Source organism: Nanorana parkeri, unplaced genomic scaffold (genome assembly GCF_000935625.1).
Source record: "Nanorana parkeri isolate BGI_ZX_2015 unplaced genomic scaffold, ASM93562v1 scaffold851, whole genome shotgun sequence".
NCBI classification, from domain to species: domain Eukaryota; kingdom Metazoa; phylum Chordata; class Amphibia; order Anura; family Dicroglossidae; genus Nanorana; species Nanorana parkeri.
This window is the reverse complement of record NW_017307119.1, coordinates 406,852-425,431: the sequence shown is the minus strand read 5'-3', so window position 1 is coordinate 425,431 and position 18,580 is coordinate 406,852. Positions and strand designations below refer to the sequence as shown.

The window sequence follows — 18,580 nt, the reverse complement described above, 5'->3', positions numbered from 1 at the left end:
ACTTTTGTTTTTGTTTTGGATACAGTAAGGGAGGGTTATAACCCCTGTCAGTTTTTTTTGACACATGCGTCCCCTTGGGGAGATTTCCCTTCACTTCCTGTCCAAGAGCAACAAGTGGAAGTGAGAGTAAATCTCTCCAAAGCGAGAGAAATCCCTGGTGCTCGGCAGGGTCACCAGAACTAGTAGCCCCATTGGAAGATTTCTTGTCTATTCCGGTTCTGGTGACAACCCAAAATGTGGGATTTTCTTCCACTTTCTCTTTCAGTAATAATGGTCACCAATACAAATAGAGAGGGAATATCTCTCTATCTGGGACACACATAGCAATAAAAACTGGACAGGGGCTCTAATCTCTCTTCACGATATTCAAAACTAGAAAAAAAAAGATTTGGGTTCAGTTGCACTCTAATCTAATAATACAATTTAAAGAAAAATATATAAAATATATCTCTCTGTATACAAGGTGAGTTATGTCTTAGTAGGCAACATTAAGCCAGCAGTATTGCAATGTGACCACAGGGGGCAGTATTCTATTGGAATCCTAATCTGATATTAGAAAATAAAGACCATTCAGTTCACAGTACAAGCTGAATGCATTCTACTTTTTCTCACTGTTATATGCAAACAGTTCATGTCCAACAAAACTAACAACATTAGGTTGTGATAACCCATAGTAACAAACTAGATGATGGTTTACTGAAGTCAAATATCAATTATTAGAGGTGTACCTAAATGAAAATTTTAAAAACTAAACCAAAATTTTTAAAAATGTCAGGCCAAAAATGCTTTTTATTTTAACTTTTTCAAATATTTTATTTTTATTTCTTTTTTATAAACTTTTTAATTTTTTTATATTTATTTTTATTTATTCATTTTTTTTATTAAATATTTTTATTTTTTACTTTACTTTTAGAGGCTTCGGGGAAATATTAGGGGTCTAAACAGACCCCTGATATTTCCCTTTTAAAATAGAAAAACACATTGAGAACAATCTCTTCAATCTCTTTTTCTGCAGCCCCTGTTATGAATGAACAGGAATCCTCTATAAGTGTCCCTGTTCATTCATAACATGAGGACAGAGTATGTTTACTATAACCACAATCATGAATGAACAGGAGGAGATGCAGATCACTTCCCATTCATTCATAATTGAGGATATAGCAGCCTTAATATTTCCTCAATTATTTACACTCAGCGATCACTGATCACTGACTGCTTGTACCCGCTGTCCTTCCTGACAGCTGTCACAGAAGGCTGAGCGAGCGGAGCTCAGCCTCCTGTGACAGCGCTGGCTGTCTCCGTCCACACTGCTCTCCTCTGATCTGCGACAGGAGGCGGGGAGGAGAGACGCCGACTGCTCACAGCGCTCTCCTCCCGCAGCTCTCGGCCGCCTGTGACAGTTTCTCTCCTCCCCGCTGAGACACAGAGCAGCGCCCAGCGGGGAGGAGAGAAAGAATGGATGTACCGCTGTATCGGCCAGAAAATGGCACTTTCGGCATTATGCCGATATGTTTCGGTGGCCGATATATCGGTGCATCCCTATCAATTATAATTGGCTGGTGTTGGTTATTGCATTCTGCACAGTGTATTATTTTTTCTACAAACTAAGCCCCTATATATGAAAACAGTGATTTACCTTATGTCTAAATATATTCTGTAAAATATATTCTCCACTAAAAATCGCTATTTGTTCACCCTACTGGGATAAAATCATATAGCTATATTCTCAGAATAGTTCAAAACAAAAATCAGTGGCTTATATGGAGAATCTTGAGACCTAGAATTAACAAAAGCACACTGTAGCAGCAACACCGGGGGGCTTTGGACTGCTTGTCATGACCCCTTACCATTCCTCCATGCCCATTTTAGAGATACCTTCATAGGTCCTCCTTGATGCAGTAGATTGATATCTTATAGTGCTTCCCTCTTTTATATGGATTCCAGTAGAATTGTCTGGTGTGATAATAGCCTTCCACGTGCTCTTGGAAGGAATTCTGCAGTAAGTGTATCAACACCATTCTTCAGTGTAATCTTTGCTGACAACCCCTATGAAATTCTCCTCGACAAGCCTATCAAGAGTGTGTAAGGCCACAAGCAAACTCATCAGTTGCATTTTTACTATACCAGGGCAAATCATAACTCTGAACTTCTGCCTTGCCGCACTTGGGTCTTCACTTTGAATGCTGGCCAGGACAGTATCTGTATGGAGTTTGAATGTCCTCCCTTTTCTCGCGAGGGCTTCCTCCCACACTCCATAGACATTCTTGTAGGTTAATTGGTCCCTGTATGTATATGAGCTAGGGACCATACAATGTAAGCTCGTTGAGGGCAGGTACTGATATAAATTATTAACACTATATAAATGTGTGTAGTTAATAAATATCAGGTGGGGTGGTTAATGTAAAGTTATTAAAGATTTTGACACCCACAGCAAGGTCCTATGTGTTTGGTCTCCCATGGTATCCTACTCCAGATTACTAAAAAAAAGCAGGTCAGATGTCATCTGTCTGACCTCTTCCTGATAGCCCCCACCCTTTTATAATGTTTTATTTCCTTGCTTTTTCCTGCCATAGCCTAGCCTTCCATCTCTTGCTTTTGACTGTAACAACCCATGAACTTTATTCGAAATAACAACAAGAAAGCTGTAACCGCCAACTCTTCTTATACAACCTGCAATCTGCAATCATTGGGATAATTAAGATTTTAGTAATATCAAAATGTTGTTAACATTATGGCTCATTTAGAGCTGATCTCCAGACAAACAGCTAAATATACAGCTGTAATGTGAAATGTCTAATGTGCCAAAGGGTTTGTAAATTTGTCCAGCCACTTTTGTGATGCATACATGCCAGACTACACAGTTAGGAGGGTGGCACCACTTTCCCAGTTATAGTTAAGTGGTGTCACCTCCCCGCCCAAAGGCTGCTGGGATGATGGAGATAGCAAGACAAATCCAGGCACCTATGTTAGTCGTGTGCCATTTTTAAAGGAACACATAGGTGCATTAAACTGGAGTTCAGCTTCATTTTGCATTTAGGGGCACCTTGTTGCCCGCCGTTGTATTTCGTTTACATACAGTTACACTCAACCTATGCTTACGATTCTTTTAATGAATCCTGTTGTCTTCTACTACATTGTATCTGTAATATACATAGAGCATACTGTTCTACAAATTGATACACATGTAGTGTACTGATATTATCATTTGTTTATCATGTCTGTTTAGGTTTGGGTGGATGCAGCTGCACAGATATTCTTCTCGCTGGGCCCGGGATTCGGTGTGTTGCTGGCCTTTGCTAGCTACAATAAATTTCACAACAACTGCTACCAGTTAGTATCATATGTACGTTTTCATCCATCTGCCTGAAACCTGTTGTAGTAAGTGAGTGAGATAGATTTAGGGACTAATGGATTCATTTACCCTGTAAAGTGCCGTGTAATGTGTTTGTGCTATACAAATACAGGAATTAAATAAATAACGGGTCCCTGATCTGCTCAGTGAACGCACCATTTTATCAAAAGAGGACCAAAAGTAAAGACGTAAGTCTTAGCAACCAACCAATGTTTACTATATAATAATCTGCCTGCAGGCCTCAATTATCAAAGGAACCCTTTTTATGTTCTTTGCATTATCTAAAGCTTGTATTTGCCTTTTTTTCTTCTTCAGTTTATAACGTTGACACGAAAGGTCAATATACAGGGTAAAATAAAGTGAAAGAAGACTAAGTGGCAAGCAAAATAGAGTAAACAGCAAAATAAAATACAAATGCCACAATTAGTAAAGTTCCTTTTTCATTGTAGCGCTTTTAAAAGAACGAATTAAACCATGATTAGAGTTTATTATAATTCAGCAAAATAAAAGGTGGAAAAGTTCTCTATGTTGGCAAAATGTTACAGAATGGAATCTGCTTGATTGCTCTAGTCTTAGTCAAAATACGGGTTTGTCATTAAAAAGCGAGTTTGGTTATATAGATTCTGATGGCTAGGTTTCTGAAGGTAGAACTATTTGTGCTGTCCGCATTCACCAGTCTGATTTTCTGATTCATTGTCTGTAGGAAGTTACAGTTCTAGGCTTTGATATATTATGTTATCCTAATTCAAAGCTATGAATTAAATTCTTTCATTCACCTATCTATATACTGTGGGTTAGTCTGAAGTGTTGCTCAAAGCAACCAGTAATCATTCTTGATTTAGTGTATTTTACATTTGAGCTGTAAAGATGACAGTTGAACGTTTATTTGGGCAGCAAGATATTTGACCTTTGCCACACTTTTCCTGCATCAGGCTCTTAACCGACGAGCCACAGCAGGGGTAGGCAACCTCAGTACTCCAGCTGTGGTGAAACTACAAGTCCCATGAGTCATTGCAAGACTCCCAGATGCATTATAGGATTTTTAGTTTTACCACAGCTGGAGTGTCAAGGTTACCTACCCCAGAGCTACAATATTCCTTATGCACAAAACATGGTTGAAATTGTGATTATTAGTTTAGCAACAATTTTACACCAGTCAGCCATAACAATATGACCGCTGACAGGTAAAGTGAATAACATTGATTACAATGAAACCTGGAAGTGGGTGGATATATTAGGCAGAAAGTGAACCTTTCCTTGAAACATAAAAAATGGGCAAGCGTAAGGATTTGAGTGACTGTGACAAAGGCCAAATTGTGATGGCTAGAATACTGGGTCAGAGCAACTCCAAAACTGCAGCTCTTGTGGGATGTTCCTGGTCTGCAGTGGTCAGGACCTACCAAAAGTGGTCCAAGGAAGGAATACTGGTGAATCAGCGACAGGGTCATGGGCGGCCAAGGCTCATTGATACCCGTGGGAAGTGAAGGAGGTAACCTACAGGACTTAAAGGATCTGCTACTGATGTTGCCAGATACAAAGGTCTAGTGGAGTCCATTCCTCAACGGGTCAGGACTGCTTTGGCGCCAAAAGGAGAACCTACTCAATATTAGCGGGGTGATCATAATGTTATGGCATTGTATAACAGTGTATAATCTACATTAGAGTAATCTGCATGACAAATTTAATCTGGCTGGTTATTATGCACAACACTTTTCTACATGATCACTATAAACATTATCAATCACACATAAAACCTTTAAAATCTCACCCTTCTGTAATTCACAGAGATGCACTGGTGACGAGCACTGTGAATTGTATGACCAGTTTTATGTCAGGTTTTGTCATATTCACTGTCTTGGGATATATGGCTGAAATGAGGAACCTGGAAGTCTCCGAAGTGGCCAAAGACACAGGTATGCTGGGTTTGAGGCATTGCACTTAATAATCCATTGGTTGATATTGACGTGATCAGGGAATCTTTGTAAGTTTGTATGAAACAAGGGCAAGAATGTTTTTTGTCCTGTAGGTGAATTAAATAACCCACCGTGTTTTTATACAATATATTGCATTTCATTTATTTCAATTACTAGAGTAAAATGTTTTTACACAGTCTAACATTGCAGCACAATAAAGTACAGAAATCCACACTGAGCTAGAAATACATTGTTATTCTAAAGTCACACACTATTTTGTTGGATCGCTTTTAGCTTTGATTACGGCACACATTGCATCGCCGTGCCGTGGCATCATTTCAAAAAGCTTATGCAATGACACAACATTTATTTCCATCCAGAGTTGTATTCTTTTTTCACCAAGATCTTGTAATGATGATGGGAGAGTCAGACCACTGTGTAAAGTCTTCTCCAGCACATCCCAAAGATTCTTAATGGGGTTAAGGTCTGGACTCTGTGGTGACCAATCGATGAGTGAAAATGATGTCTCATGCTCCCTGAACCACTCTTTCACAATTTGAGCCCAATGAATCCTGGCATTGTCATCTTGGAATATGCCCAATATGCCCTCAGAGAAGAAAAAAACCATTGATGGAAAAACCTGGTCATTCAGTTTATTCAGGTAGGCCGCTAATCTCATTTTTTGGGGACATGGTGAACCCATGGTGAACCCAGACTTGACCAACTGAAGCAACCCCAAATCACAAAAACTGCCGGAAATATAGGTGGTGACTTTTTTCTTGGCCAGACAGTGTAGTTACACACATTTTAGCTACAAATATTAGCAAAATGTTTTTCACTAGAAGCTACAATTCTGTTTTCAGATACCATATATACAGGATTTAGACACTTTACTATTTATTTATTTATTTCATATTTAGTTTGTGGACACTTTGCCCTTCACTTCTTTATGATTTTGTTGGACGTCCCATTCCAAAACCATGGACACTAATATGGAGTTGTCCTCTCATTTGTGGCTATAACAACCTCCACTACTCTGGGAAGGCTTCTCTACAAGATTTTATAGTGTGTCTTTGTGAATTTGTGTCCGTTCAGTGAAAACAGCATTTGAGAGTTCAGATGTTGTTGTTGGACAAGAAAACCTGGCTCTAATTGATGTTTCAATTCATCCCAAAGTTGTTCAGTAGAGACCAGGCACTGAAGTTCAGACCTGATCACACCGATGTTTGAGCAGTACATACTACCGGTAGGATCAGCAAATATTTAACAGCCCTGATAGCTTCTCTCCTCCCCGCTGGGGGCCGGCAGCTGGATCGGCTCTGTGTCCCCTCCAATCCCCGCTGCCTCTGCCAACACAGGTGGGGGAGAGCAGTGAGGATCGGAGGGGACACAGACTGAAGCTTCGAGACGATTTTTTTAATATTAGCATTTCGCCTATAGTAGCATTTTTGCCCAAAATGTTTTGTCTGCCAAAATTTTGGTGCATCCTAGTCCTAACAGCTTCTCATCCTCACTGAGTGAATGTGAGCTGTCGATGACAGCACAGTCACATTGCTGGGGACACATGATCCACAAAACAGTTTTCCTTCACACAGGTCTGTCCCTAAGATATACGCCGCAAGCAATGTGCTGTAATGTGTGCAGTTGTTGTGCTGATTTGTCGGGGGCAGGCGTCAGACCCTGGCATCCAGCCAAGGTCAATGACGTCACTGGTTGTCAGGAGCTTAGCGGGACAAAATCCAGAGCGTTCCGCTCAGCTCTTGGCAACCGGTAACGTCAGTAAGCTGGGCAGAAAAACAAAGAGCATCACAGGTTGCTAAGAGCTCTTAGCATAAGGAAATGCCTGTATGCATATAGATAACAGCATGGCATAAAGCCCACCACTCTGCTGCCACATATATGTGTATGGATGGTGTAGACGAGTTAATCATCCAGTCATATACAAGCAAAAGTTCAGTTTTTTAAATTTTCCTTGCACATGATTGTGTATTCTTTGCAAAGTTATATTTAACTTTGTTTCACCTCATTAACTAAGATAAATGAAACTTCACTTTGGTAGTAAACATGCTCTAATCCTCTAGTAAATCAACCCCAATACATCCATCCATTGCAACTGTAACACTCATCTGTAAATGGGAATGCCATCCCGTATGGGAGGAAGCCAAGATGGCAGATGCGCACCTTATTGTGCGGTGCCAGGCCTGAAGCATTAAGTTGCAGAAGTATGAGAGGACAAAGACAACAAGGAATGAGAGCAGCTTCCTCTTCATGTCTATGATATATTCATGTGCCACTTTCTTTTCTGGGCTCAGGAAGAGGAATGGGGGGTGACAGTAAACAGCAGACTATAGTCCTATGAAGGATCCCAGGCAGCGACTCTAGTAATGGCTTACTCTGCACATTTTCGTGTCATTATGGCTGAGCATCACATCAGTCATTGAACTGCAAACTATTTCTCATATCTTGCCAAAACCGGGAAAAGAAACCTCCAGCCCTGTCCTTAATGAGATAAACAACATCCTCTCATTCATCAGCTAAATTAATTTCCTGGGCAGAAAGTATATCCAGGAATGCCCTGCAGAGTAACAAAATGCAAATTGTATTTTAAACATTAAATATTTATGAATAAACAAAAAAAAAACTCTAACACCATACCAGTTGTCCAGTTTTCATGGATGTTTAGTGTAATTTGAATTAGTGGTGTGAGCATGAATATTGTGAGCATGCGGAATGAACACACACATGCTAGTACATAAGATGTGTTATAACACTAATTAATATTTATGTATAGTGCACAAATGACCTGAATTCCAAAGCCTTTAACTCTTCCCTTTTAGAGCTGGGGTCTTGGATAGGGGTTCTGCACTGGATTCCCACTTACCACAATAACTGAATTCAGTGTCTGGTTCTGACTTACTAATACCAAGGTTCATTTGGTGGGCCTTTAATCCCTGATGTTGCTGCAAAGCTGTCCACTGAATTTGCCCCCCCCTCCCCTCCCCCCCAAAAAATTATAACATTCCGTGTTCCAAGTGTGCATCCTCTTTCGTTCTCCAAAAAACATTAGCTACTAACCAGTCTTGTAAATCCCCAGAACAAGTATACAGGTTCTGATTTCTCATTGAATGTTTGTTCTGAGTAAAAGGGGTTGATTCACTAAAGTATTAGATAATGTTCACTTTACAAAGTAAATATATAGCTGTCATGAGAAACCTATGCAGGCTACCATTGCTGACCTCTCCTTTTGACAGTGTTAGTCACCTGGCTTTCCTGTTGATACTTTGGTTTCATCACTATTCAAGTTACTGACCTGAAACAAGTATAGAGATGAAGAATTCTTACAGCCGTTTATAGCATGCTTGTTCTTTGCCCCCATTATTGATTTACTATTCCTTGCTCTGCACTGTGTTTCTGTATAGTAGTGGTCATCTTGGTAGAGGAGCAGGGCTTTATTTCCTCATATCTGAACTGCCTTGTAATGAATGGTGATCTGATGCCTGGTGAGGGAATTTTCAAGAAGCAGGAGTAAAAGTGTAATAAGCACAAATCCACAGAATGAATCAAGCAGAAGTAGGGTGATGCTTGCACTGCAGGTGCCCAGGTACAGCTTCCTCTCCAGGAAGCGGAACATTGAGCAGCACGCTCAAGACATCACCAAATTTCATTCCAAATCTGGTATGACTAGCAGTCAAAGGCAGCAGTGCCTTAGATAATATCACACTACAGATATACGGCTCCTAGTCTCTAGGCAAAGGAACAGCGCTGCTATTTTTTGGGAGGAATTTAAAACAAAGGGTAGATTTTTAGGGTATTGTTTAGGCACAAGTAACATGTTAGAAGATGTTAAAGGTAGCAAATCTTCATCTTTTTTTAGACCACTTTCATATAAACTTTAATCAATAAAGTGCGTCTGTTCACTTTCAGTACACAATAATATGCAGGGAAAAAAGCAGCACATGGGTCGCATATAACTGGATGACCAAAGTAACATTCTCTGCTCTCTTAGTAAATCAAGCCCAGTGACTTCGACAGTAATGATACTAGAGGGTGAGCATGACAGGTAGAGGTTTGCAATGGCAACACAAATATTTCTCTACTGATAGAATTCCTTTAACCTGACCACACTCACATATTTATATCTACAACAATGGAGACTGACTATGTTATATTCTGTCAGTAAGTGATTGTAAATGTGCTGGAGTTGGCTACAGCTGGGATTGCTCAGATCAGACTTTTAGTGCCTCATTTCTATCAACTTTGCACTGAACTCTTGACAAGTGTCCTCTACAGATGAGTCAACATTATCAGTTGTTGGCGCCTCTGAGTAACTTATGACTTTGGGTGAAACATTATGTTAAACAGCTTTCGTGGATTTCTTAGTGTGCCTGTAGCATGACCAAGAGGAAACTGGCCGAGACTCTGCAGAAAATATCTCAGCTTTTGATTTCCCCTGCAGTCTGCAGACTGATAATTTGGTCACAATAGGCAGGTCACGTAGATGACAGGAATGGGTGTATTATGTATGTATCCGGTGAGTGGAAGCCGGTTTAAGAAATATTATAGTAAAAAATCTGTACTGTAAAATAATACCACTGTGTAATACATGCATTTATAAGTACCAAATCCAGTTACTATGTGATGCACAAGCATTCCTTGACAGAGCCAATACATCCTTCATTTGTGTTTTAGTCCAGACACTACAGCTCACCGTGGAGTATCAGCAACAATAGCAAGGCTGTTAAAAGCAGTGGGCTATACTAAGTGCGACCATATATTGATTGACAAGCCACATGCCTAAAAATCAGAAATGAAAATGCAGATAGCCAAACCCCCTGCAACATCACCTCATCCATCTGTAGTGCAAGCACACACAGCCTACATGAGAGGGGCAACTCTGCTCTGAATTTAGGAACAGTGCAGCATTATTGGCACCCCATCACATGAAGCTGCATAAGGTGGATTTCATTGGTAGGATCAACAGGTATTTGTAGGACGTTCCAGGGGGACTAATAGAAAAATTTAAGTGCAGATGCACTTATAATTAAGTGCAGCAGCACATATTTTTAGTGTGAGGCCATAGCTCTACTTGTATCATATCTCTGGGCAGAGTAAGCCCCTACTCCAATTACTGTCACCCACCCTTTCGCAGGACGCTTTTGGTGGAGCCCCGCACAGCTTCTGGCCATTAAAAGCACCGCACTCCCTGCCCCCGCAGCCTCAGGTAGTGATACATCTAGGGAAGGCCCTGCTTGCTGGTGCCACACTGACTTATTTGCAGTGATCTGCCCATTCATTACACTACTATTTCTGACAGACCCCCTACTTCAAAAGTTTGGATTGTGGATCCTTTCCTGCATCTTGTGTGAATCCATTCTTACTATTAGGGATGAGCCGAACACCCCCATGTTCGGTTCTAACTCGAACTTTCGAACATGGAAAAAGTTCTAATTCGAACTTAGAACTCAATGCAAGTCTATGGGGGTAGAAATAGAAAATTAAATGTCCCCATTTTGAAGCCTTATATGCAATTAATTGGCCATAAAAAGTGTATGGGGATCCGGGTACTGCCCTGGGGGACATGTATCAATGAAAAAAAACACTTTTAAAAAATACAATTTTTAAAGGAGCAGGGATTTAACATCACTTAAAATGAAACCTTAAAAATAAAAAAATCCTTTATATATGGTGCCAGGGGGGTCCCCTTTCACTGACCGTAAAGTGGCGCATCTGTATGATGTATAGAACCTTCGGCGTTCAGCGAACGCTAGAACATGCTATGTTCGAGTCGAACCTATGTTCGACTCGAACATGCAGCCCATCCTTACTTACTATGACCACACAGCAAGTAATCAGAAATCTCCCCAATTGGACAGGCTGTACCCTTCCTTCTTTTCTTCCTTCCCTTATCCTAAACTAGGATTCCCATATTAAGTTCCAAATTAATTTACACATTGTTCTTAAAGTGTATTTCCACTTTTGCAGCCAAATTGGGATAACACCTACTTTATATAAATATTTTTTGTTCCCATTTACACAGCATACCTTTAAAAACATATTTAAAAATTGCTAATTAAACTGAATTTGCTTTTTACCTGCTGGAAAAAAAAACCCTCTATGTAATGTTAAGGAGGGTCTGGTGAGTTATGTATACCATAATTAACCCTATCCAGACTGTGCTGGCAGATTTCCATTATCAGATGTAAACTAGATGTGCACACTGTCTTTCATTAACAAAGGGTTAAAGATATAAAGGCTTGGACAGTAAATTGTAAGTTAATTTATTTTAAAACTTGCACATTGTAAGCTATTTTAAACGATAGGAATGTGCTGTAGTGTCCTGTGTAGAATCCTGCTCCAAAGAAACAACTAAAAATATATATTTTTCAATATGCTGTGTGAATGGGAAGACAGAGCATACATATAGTAGGTAGGTAGGTAGTTTCTGTTATAATACATTATTTAAATTACTGATGTTATTTTCAAACACAATATATTGAAAAATGAGACATTTAGTTCATAGGAATTGCTTGTTTTCTGTTTCTTTTTCTCTTTCATGATTGAATCTGGTTTCTTTGAGTGTATTGACATAGAACCACACACGTATTTGTGTGATCTTTTTTGTATTCACCATGGAATGGCTTTCTTTGAATTGAGCTTTAATACATTTTGGAAAAATCCTTTTACAATTGATGTTCATTGGTGGAGGAGCCCACTTTACATTGGCATTCAGTTTTAGCAAGGCCTCTTTTATGTTGGCATTCATTGCTGAAATAGTCTCCTTTACATTGACTTTCAGCTGTGGTGGGAAACATTAAACATTGTGGTTCAGTAGCGAAAATGCCCATATTACATTGGCGTTTAGTGGTGGGCAGGCTCCTTGAAACTGGTATTCAGTGGTAAAAAAGAAACCACCTTGGTGATGGTGTTCAGTGATAGAGTGAGCCTGTTTGATTGTGGAATCACCCTCTTTACATTGACATTCAGTGGTTGAAAGGCTTCCTTTACACTCTGTTCTGTATCGGAAGGGGCCCCTTAAATTGCAGTTTAATGGTGGAAGGATCCCCTTTACATTGGTTTTCATTAGTGGGAGGACCCTCTTAACATTGGTGTTCGGTAGTGGAATGGTCCTGTTTGCATTAGTATTTTGTGGTGGAAGAACCCCCTTTACATTGGATGGACCTCATATAGACTGGTATTCAGTGGTTGAAGGGCTCTTATACACTAGTGTTCAGTGGAAGGCCCTCTTTACATTGGCGTCCAGAAATAAAAGGGCCCCCTTTACACTGCATTTGGAGATGAAAGTGCTTTCTTTACACTGGCATTCAAAGGTAGAAGGGCCATCTTTTCAGAAAGTAACAACCTCCTCTTTTACACTGGTGTCAGTGTGGCTGCTCATATTATGTTGATTCCATTGACAATGTTGCATTACTGGTGTCTGAATCACAGAGGAGATACTACTTCTGTCTGAAACTGTGGCACAGATATGCCTCTCAAGCTCATGCCAGAGAAGAATTAAAGAAAGATTTTTTTCCAGTCTGCTCTGGTTCTTCATCTCTCTGATCATCCCTACCCCGTGAGCCCAATAACAGTAGGATAGGCTGCTATGGTACTAGTTACACCACTGTTGTGTTTGATTCTTTATACAACCTAGTATAATTAAAGATGTGTTTTGGTCCATTTAAAGTGTGTGGTTAGAAAATAAAGCATTCATCTCATCTGTTGTTAGGGAGAACATATCTATTTTTCATTCAGAATTTCTTTCATAAAGGACCCCTATGGTATGTGTTATATTGAGAAACTTACAGCTGTTGTAAATGCATTGATGCATGCAGGATGAGATTACAGTTCTTATTTCTTTTTGCTCCAGGCCCCAGTCTGCTATTTATCACCTATGCAGAGGCCATTGCCAATATGCCAGCATCCACCTTCTTCGCTGTCATATTCTTCCTGATGTTGATTACATTGGGGCTGGACAGTACGGTGAGTAAACAACTTACATCAAAGGAACATTACACTGTTTAGGTTCATCAGTTCAGCCTTTCTGCCTTAAAGCATTTTTCTACTTTCATCAACTGCTGATGCCCTACCTTACGATCCCCAGTGAAAAGTCAATGGTCCAAATGACCTTCAACCCAAGGCATGCATCTATTGAACAAGGGAATTCACACTTTAACTTTAGCACTCTAATCATTCCCTACTATCCAAAATGGTAAAAAAATAAATTGTATTTACCTAAACTTTGAACAACTACAGGAGTTTATATGATAGTTAATGTAGGCAATATTTAGCATTGAGGTACAGAAGAGCACAGTTCATGGAGCCCAATTGAATCCTTCTGATATGTTACTGTAATGCATTCAAGCTTCATATACAGTAAATATAGCTCTTTCTAAACTTTTTTTTAATAAGCTAAGTTGTGCAGTGAGGGTTAAAAAATCCCTGTGCTGCCAGCAGATAGAAATATCAGACTGGACTGCAGCTCTTTCACACAAGCTCTCTTGTGGTCCGGCACACCCCAGTGAACACTGCTCTAATCAACATCACTCTCTTGCACTGGACAGCACTGATGATTAGGCATTGTACAGGGGGACATGTTGGAGAGCCGTGCTGCTTCTTGATGGTGCCAGCACAGGGTTTTTCTTTACTTTAAAAAATAAAAAAGGATGCATATTTATTACTGTATATGCATCCTGATTGCGTTACAGTAATAAATGAATAGGAATAATTGGGCTTTAATGGTTGTGGGCTCCTCTGTGTGGCGTCACACCCAGCTTACTGATGTTACTAGTTGCCAGAAGCTTGGCAGGACAGCGCGTCACAGGTTGCTAAAAGCTATGACGCCGTGGCCACCCCCCCCACACACCTGCCACCTCCTAATGAGATGCAACTGGAGGCAACCGGCTCATGCTGCCTCATTATAGGGAAGGCCCTGGGTACTATTAACACAGTTTCACACAAACACTACATAAACACTATTGAACATAAGGAATAATTTGTTATGGATGTGAGGGTTAGTGTTATTCCTGTTCTAAGGTAAGTAGTAATATAAATATCTTGTCATAGACAGCAACTTCCTGGGGGCAGCATTTGTAACAGCCTTTACGAGGGGTTTCCAGTCTCCCTGCTGGATTTTATATATGAAAAATTACACAAAGAGAAATAGGAAAGTCTCTGGAACTCTGCTGTGTCAAATCCAGAAGTCAGGAGCGAATCAACCCATCAGACCATCCTTTTGATTAAGCTCACACTTGTAATTAAATCTCACAGATTTGTTTATTTTCCATGTTCTTTTTCTGTGTACAGTTTGCAGGTCTGGAAGGGGTTATAACTGCCGTTCTGGATGAGTTCCCACATGTTTGGGGCAAGCGGCGGGAAATTTTTGTCTTCCTTTTGATTGTGGTCTGTTACCTCGGGGCTCTTTCCACCCTAACGTTTGTAAGTATGAAATTCTGTGAATCACTGAGATATACTGTATCTGGTTTTATCATTTATTAGCATTTTTAAGCATGGCCAACCTGTGTATGGAGAGGAACATTGGTAAACAGATGAGTGAAACTTCATGGACTCGGTGTTTCTTTTAATAACCTGGAGAACTTTCTCTCACACAGAAAAACACTTGAAGTTCAATTTGAGCCGATTAATTTGACTTAAGACTGCCAAGTTTCCCTTTTTGTCCACATGCGCCCAGTGCCAAGCAGAGTTATTTATAGCATCCTGGGATAAGGTTTTAACTCTTTCTTTTAAAGTGCATTTACCCATAGCGATCCATTCGTTTTCATCTCTCATTGATGTGTTTGCTGTAAACATGGACCTTAGAATACCTATACTGTTGTTACTACAAATCATATCGATAATGGTGTTAAGTTGTGTTATGCAAATTTCTTGAGAGTTTAAATCAACCACATTAAAAAGGAAACCTGAATGTTCACATGTCCCCATTTTCCCAATTTACCAATATTACTGGCCTAGAAATCCCACAGGTTTTGAATCAGCATAATGAAACAAATGCAACCATCCCAACCTGCAAAAACTCACTTCAGGGAGGTGCCCCTGCTATATCCTGTTTTTTTTTTTATATTTTGTTGGCGGCCATCAGGGGAATCAGCAGATAGCAAGGGAGCTAATGCGTCCCCTGGCATCTGCAGTTTTTTTTTCTTTGTATTTAGACAGCGGCCACGAGGAAGTGACGTAGACCGGCCAGGGCAGTAGAACCACCAAGAAGATAGAGCAGAGTAAACCTTTCCGGGATAAAATGTTTCTCTCGCGGGTGTCCGGGAGCCGCTATCTCATAGCGGGAGACTGCCAGAACCCTGGGAGAGTTGGGATGTCTGCAAATGTCTTCCTGCAAAGTAAGCTATTACCTGTCCTGCTGCTGATAAGCTCCGCTGGGTTGAAGAGATCATTTTGCTAAAAGATCTTCAGCATCCAGCACACTTCCAGGATTGTTGGATGCCTGGGTCCTGGTTCCACTCTGCCTTGTGGTTCCTTTCGCCAGCCCCTGTGTCCTGTAGCGATGTAGGGGCAGCATAGGAAACCACAGAGCACAGGGGATGCCAGCATCCAACACAACGTCCAATGCAGATGATCTTTGAGCAAGCTCCTATCTTTAGCCCAGCGGAGTTTGGAGATGCCAGCAGTGGGACAAGAAAGTATTGATTGCTGTGCAGGAAGGCATATGTTACATGTTAGAAATAGCAACAGATTCCCTTTAAAGGTGAGAAAACAACAGAGTGAGGTTAATGAATTTGAATGAATATGCACATACCAGGTTTGCTGCTGCATGCTTGTTCCAGGTCAGTGGCTCATTAGGTAATGAAGTAAGGAAAAAGTAGATAGCCCCAAGCTTGCATGTTTACCAACAAATCAGCCCCAATATGTCTTTCTTGACAGGCCTCCTTTGAGCTAACCCAGTAAGAGGCAGTGACAGACAGTATATTCTCTCTTTGATGAAGCTTTGCCAGTCTGTCATGTCATGGTTACACATGATGTGTCAGGTACAGGAGCCCACAGGCTTATATCCTCTGCTAACTTAAGGCCACCTCTCTTGAACAGAACATTTTGTGAATTTATGTTTTTTTAAAAGGGACCTACTATACACTTGCTCTTGGTGTGCGTTCCTCAATGGCGGCTCGTTGTGGATGTTCCTGATTTTGGAGAGGGGGTAGTGGTTTCTTGTGGTGCACGGCATCCCACCCAGCCTGTTAGAGCTCCGCTCAGCTCCTGGGAACCAGTGACATCAATGAGCTGGGCAGGACACCGGCTAGAGCATCACAGGTTAAAAACCTGGGATGCTCTGGCCAGAAAGGGCCTTATTTAGGGACCGCCCTGTTCCTCACAACCAGCAATTAGGTTCAACTTTCATATCCCAAATGAGATTTTCTATAGTAGGTTTCATTCTGACTGGCTGCTGCTAGAAATGATACCATTGCAATGACATTGTGATATATAAAGCCTGTGTGTCTTGCTTTCAGGGTGGTGCTTACATGGTGAAGTTGTTTGAGGAGTACGCCACTGGCCCAGCTGTGCTAACTGTAGTATTCCTGGAAGCCATAGCAGTGTCCTGGTTTTATGGTAGGTAGAATATGTGTCCTTTGCATGTGTACTGTTTGTGTTGTTTCTATTGTATTATATCTGTTTTCTGATCCTTACAGCATTTATTTTTAAGTGCAAAGGACAATTATAATATACAAAATGCAAAAAATAGCAGTTCATTGTCAGCCATCATAGTTTGTTTCTTCTTTGTGGTAGTATAGTTATAGATTGTAGGACAAAGGGTTATAGCTTGGCCCATCTCTTTCCATTTAAGCAGATTTTAGTAAACATTATGACCTCTTATACTAATGGAATTGGTGTGGCTCCTTGTTCATGAAGCCAATTATAAGGTTAGATATTACTGCCAGTAAATAGACTTTACTTCTGTTGTGTTGCAGGTATCAATAAGTTCTGCAGAGATATCAAGGAAATGATAGGTTTTTCTCCTGGCTGGTACTGGAGGATTTGTTGGGTGGCAATCTGTCCACTGTTCCTCTTGGTAAGTAGCAGCAGTCAAATTGTGGACAAAGTGATGCAATATCCTATGAAACACAACCGGAACTATCAAATGTGAAACTGCAGATTCTTGAAGGAATATGCTTGATTTTAAAGAAAGTATCTTGTGGAACATATGGAACAAAATGAATTCTAGGATTCTGTGTATACTACACTGCAGAAAACAATTGTATTTTTATTACATGCATTAACCTCAATTGACAAAGCTTTAACATAAGGATAAGGAGCTTTCATTCATTTTCAGGCATGTAAACGCAATGTTCAAATCTCTCTCGGCTTTCAGCAGAAAATAAGGATCATTATCCTGGTGTTTTAACCATTTGAATTGAGCCTAATGTGTAGAGTAAGTTCACAAAGCATGGCCACCATTGTTATAGGGAACATCTCTTTTAAGATTATTTAAACATACATAGTTGTATATTGCTCTGCGCTTTGGTTTACCAGAAGGTAAAAAGAGCTTATTTGGTGACAAGGATGATCCCAGGGTTACTATACACATCAATAAAAGTTCTGTGACCATAATAACTCCAAATGTAATAAACTACATTCAGGTATGTCGAACACAGAGATTTGTTTCTAAAATGCTCATAGCTTTTGCCCCAAAGTAGCAGCTTGACAGACATAATGATCATTTAAAACGTTATACTACTCAGGACACAAACTCAATGCGCTCACTTGGCAGTGCTTAAGATGCCCTAATTTACCTTAAAATGGATCTATATCCAAAACCTTTGTTATATCCTTCTGGGTAGAGTGAGGAAGAATTAGATCACTGCCAAGTTTTACTGCAATTGGAGACTCCGTTGTAAAGATTCCTTTACTCCCTCTCTTGTAAAACGGTTGTCCCCAGGATAGGAAGTAGGGGGAAATCTCTCTAACAGAACCACAGATAGAAGTAAAAATGTTTTTTTCTTTACGTTACGTCGGAGAATACTAGAACCTCTGTTATCTTTTTACTGTTGTCTGTCTCCCTGGTGGACATTTTCCCTCACTTTCTGTCTGGTAAAATATCCCCAGAACAGAAAGTGAGGGGAAATCTCTTTGAAAGAGCCATGGACCTTACAGTTTTCTAACATTTGCCCATTCTATTCTATTCTATTCCATTCTTCAAAATAAAAGTTTTGGGTAGAGATACACTTTAAGGTGTCACATTCTGCAGCTGAAGGTCATGATGGTGTTTTGTCCCATCAGTCCATTATTTCGATGTTTCCTTTTAAAGTAGCTGGCAAGTGAATCTCCCCATGTCACTGGTTTGTGGTTGGCAAAT

At 40.3% G+C, this 18,580-nt stretch overlaps 1 protein-coding gene across 1 annotated transcript in view; it reads left to right on the top strand.

Annotated features, from left to right (window-relative positions):
• Nucleotides 1-18,580, top strand: part of SLC6A4 (solute carrier family 6 member 4) — a 41,349-nt gene that overhangs the window by 18,219 nt on the left and 4,550 nt on the right. The window contains exons 6-11 of the mRNA XM_018565479.1: nucleotides 3,227-3,330; nucleotides 5,138-5,265; nucleotides 13,133-13,245; nucleotides 14,569-14,700; nucleotides 16,737-16,836; nucleotides 17,196-17,296. Coding sequence (XP_018420981.1) covers nucleotides 3,227-3,330; nucleotides 5,138-5,265; nucleotides 13,133-13,245; nucleotides 14,569-14,700; nucleotides 16,737-16,836; nucleotides 17,196-17,296 — 678 coding nt within the window. The remainder of the gene's footprint in view (nucleotides 1-3,226; nucleotides 3,331-5,137; nucleotides 5,266-13,132; nucleotides 13,246-14,568; nucleotides 14,701-16,736; nucleotides 16,837-17,195; nucleotides 17,297-18,580) is intronic.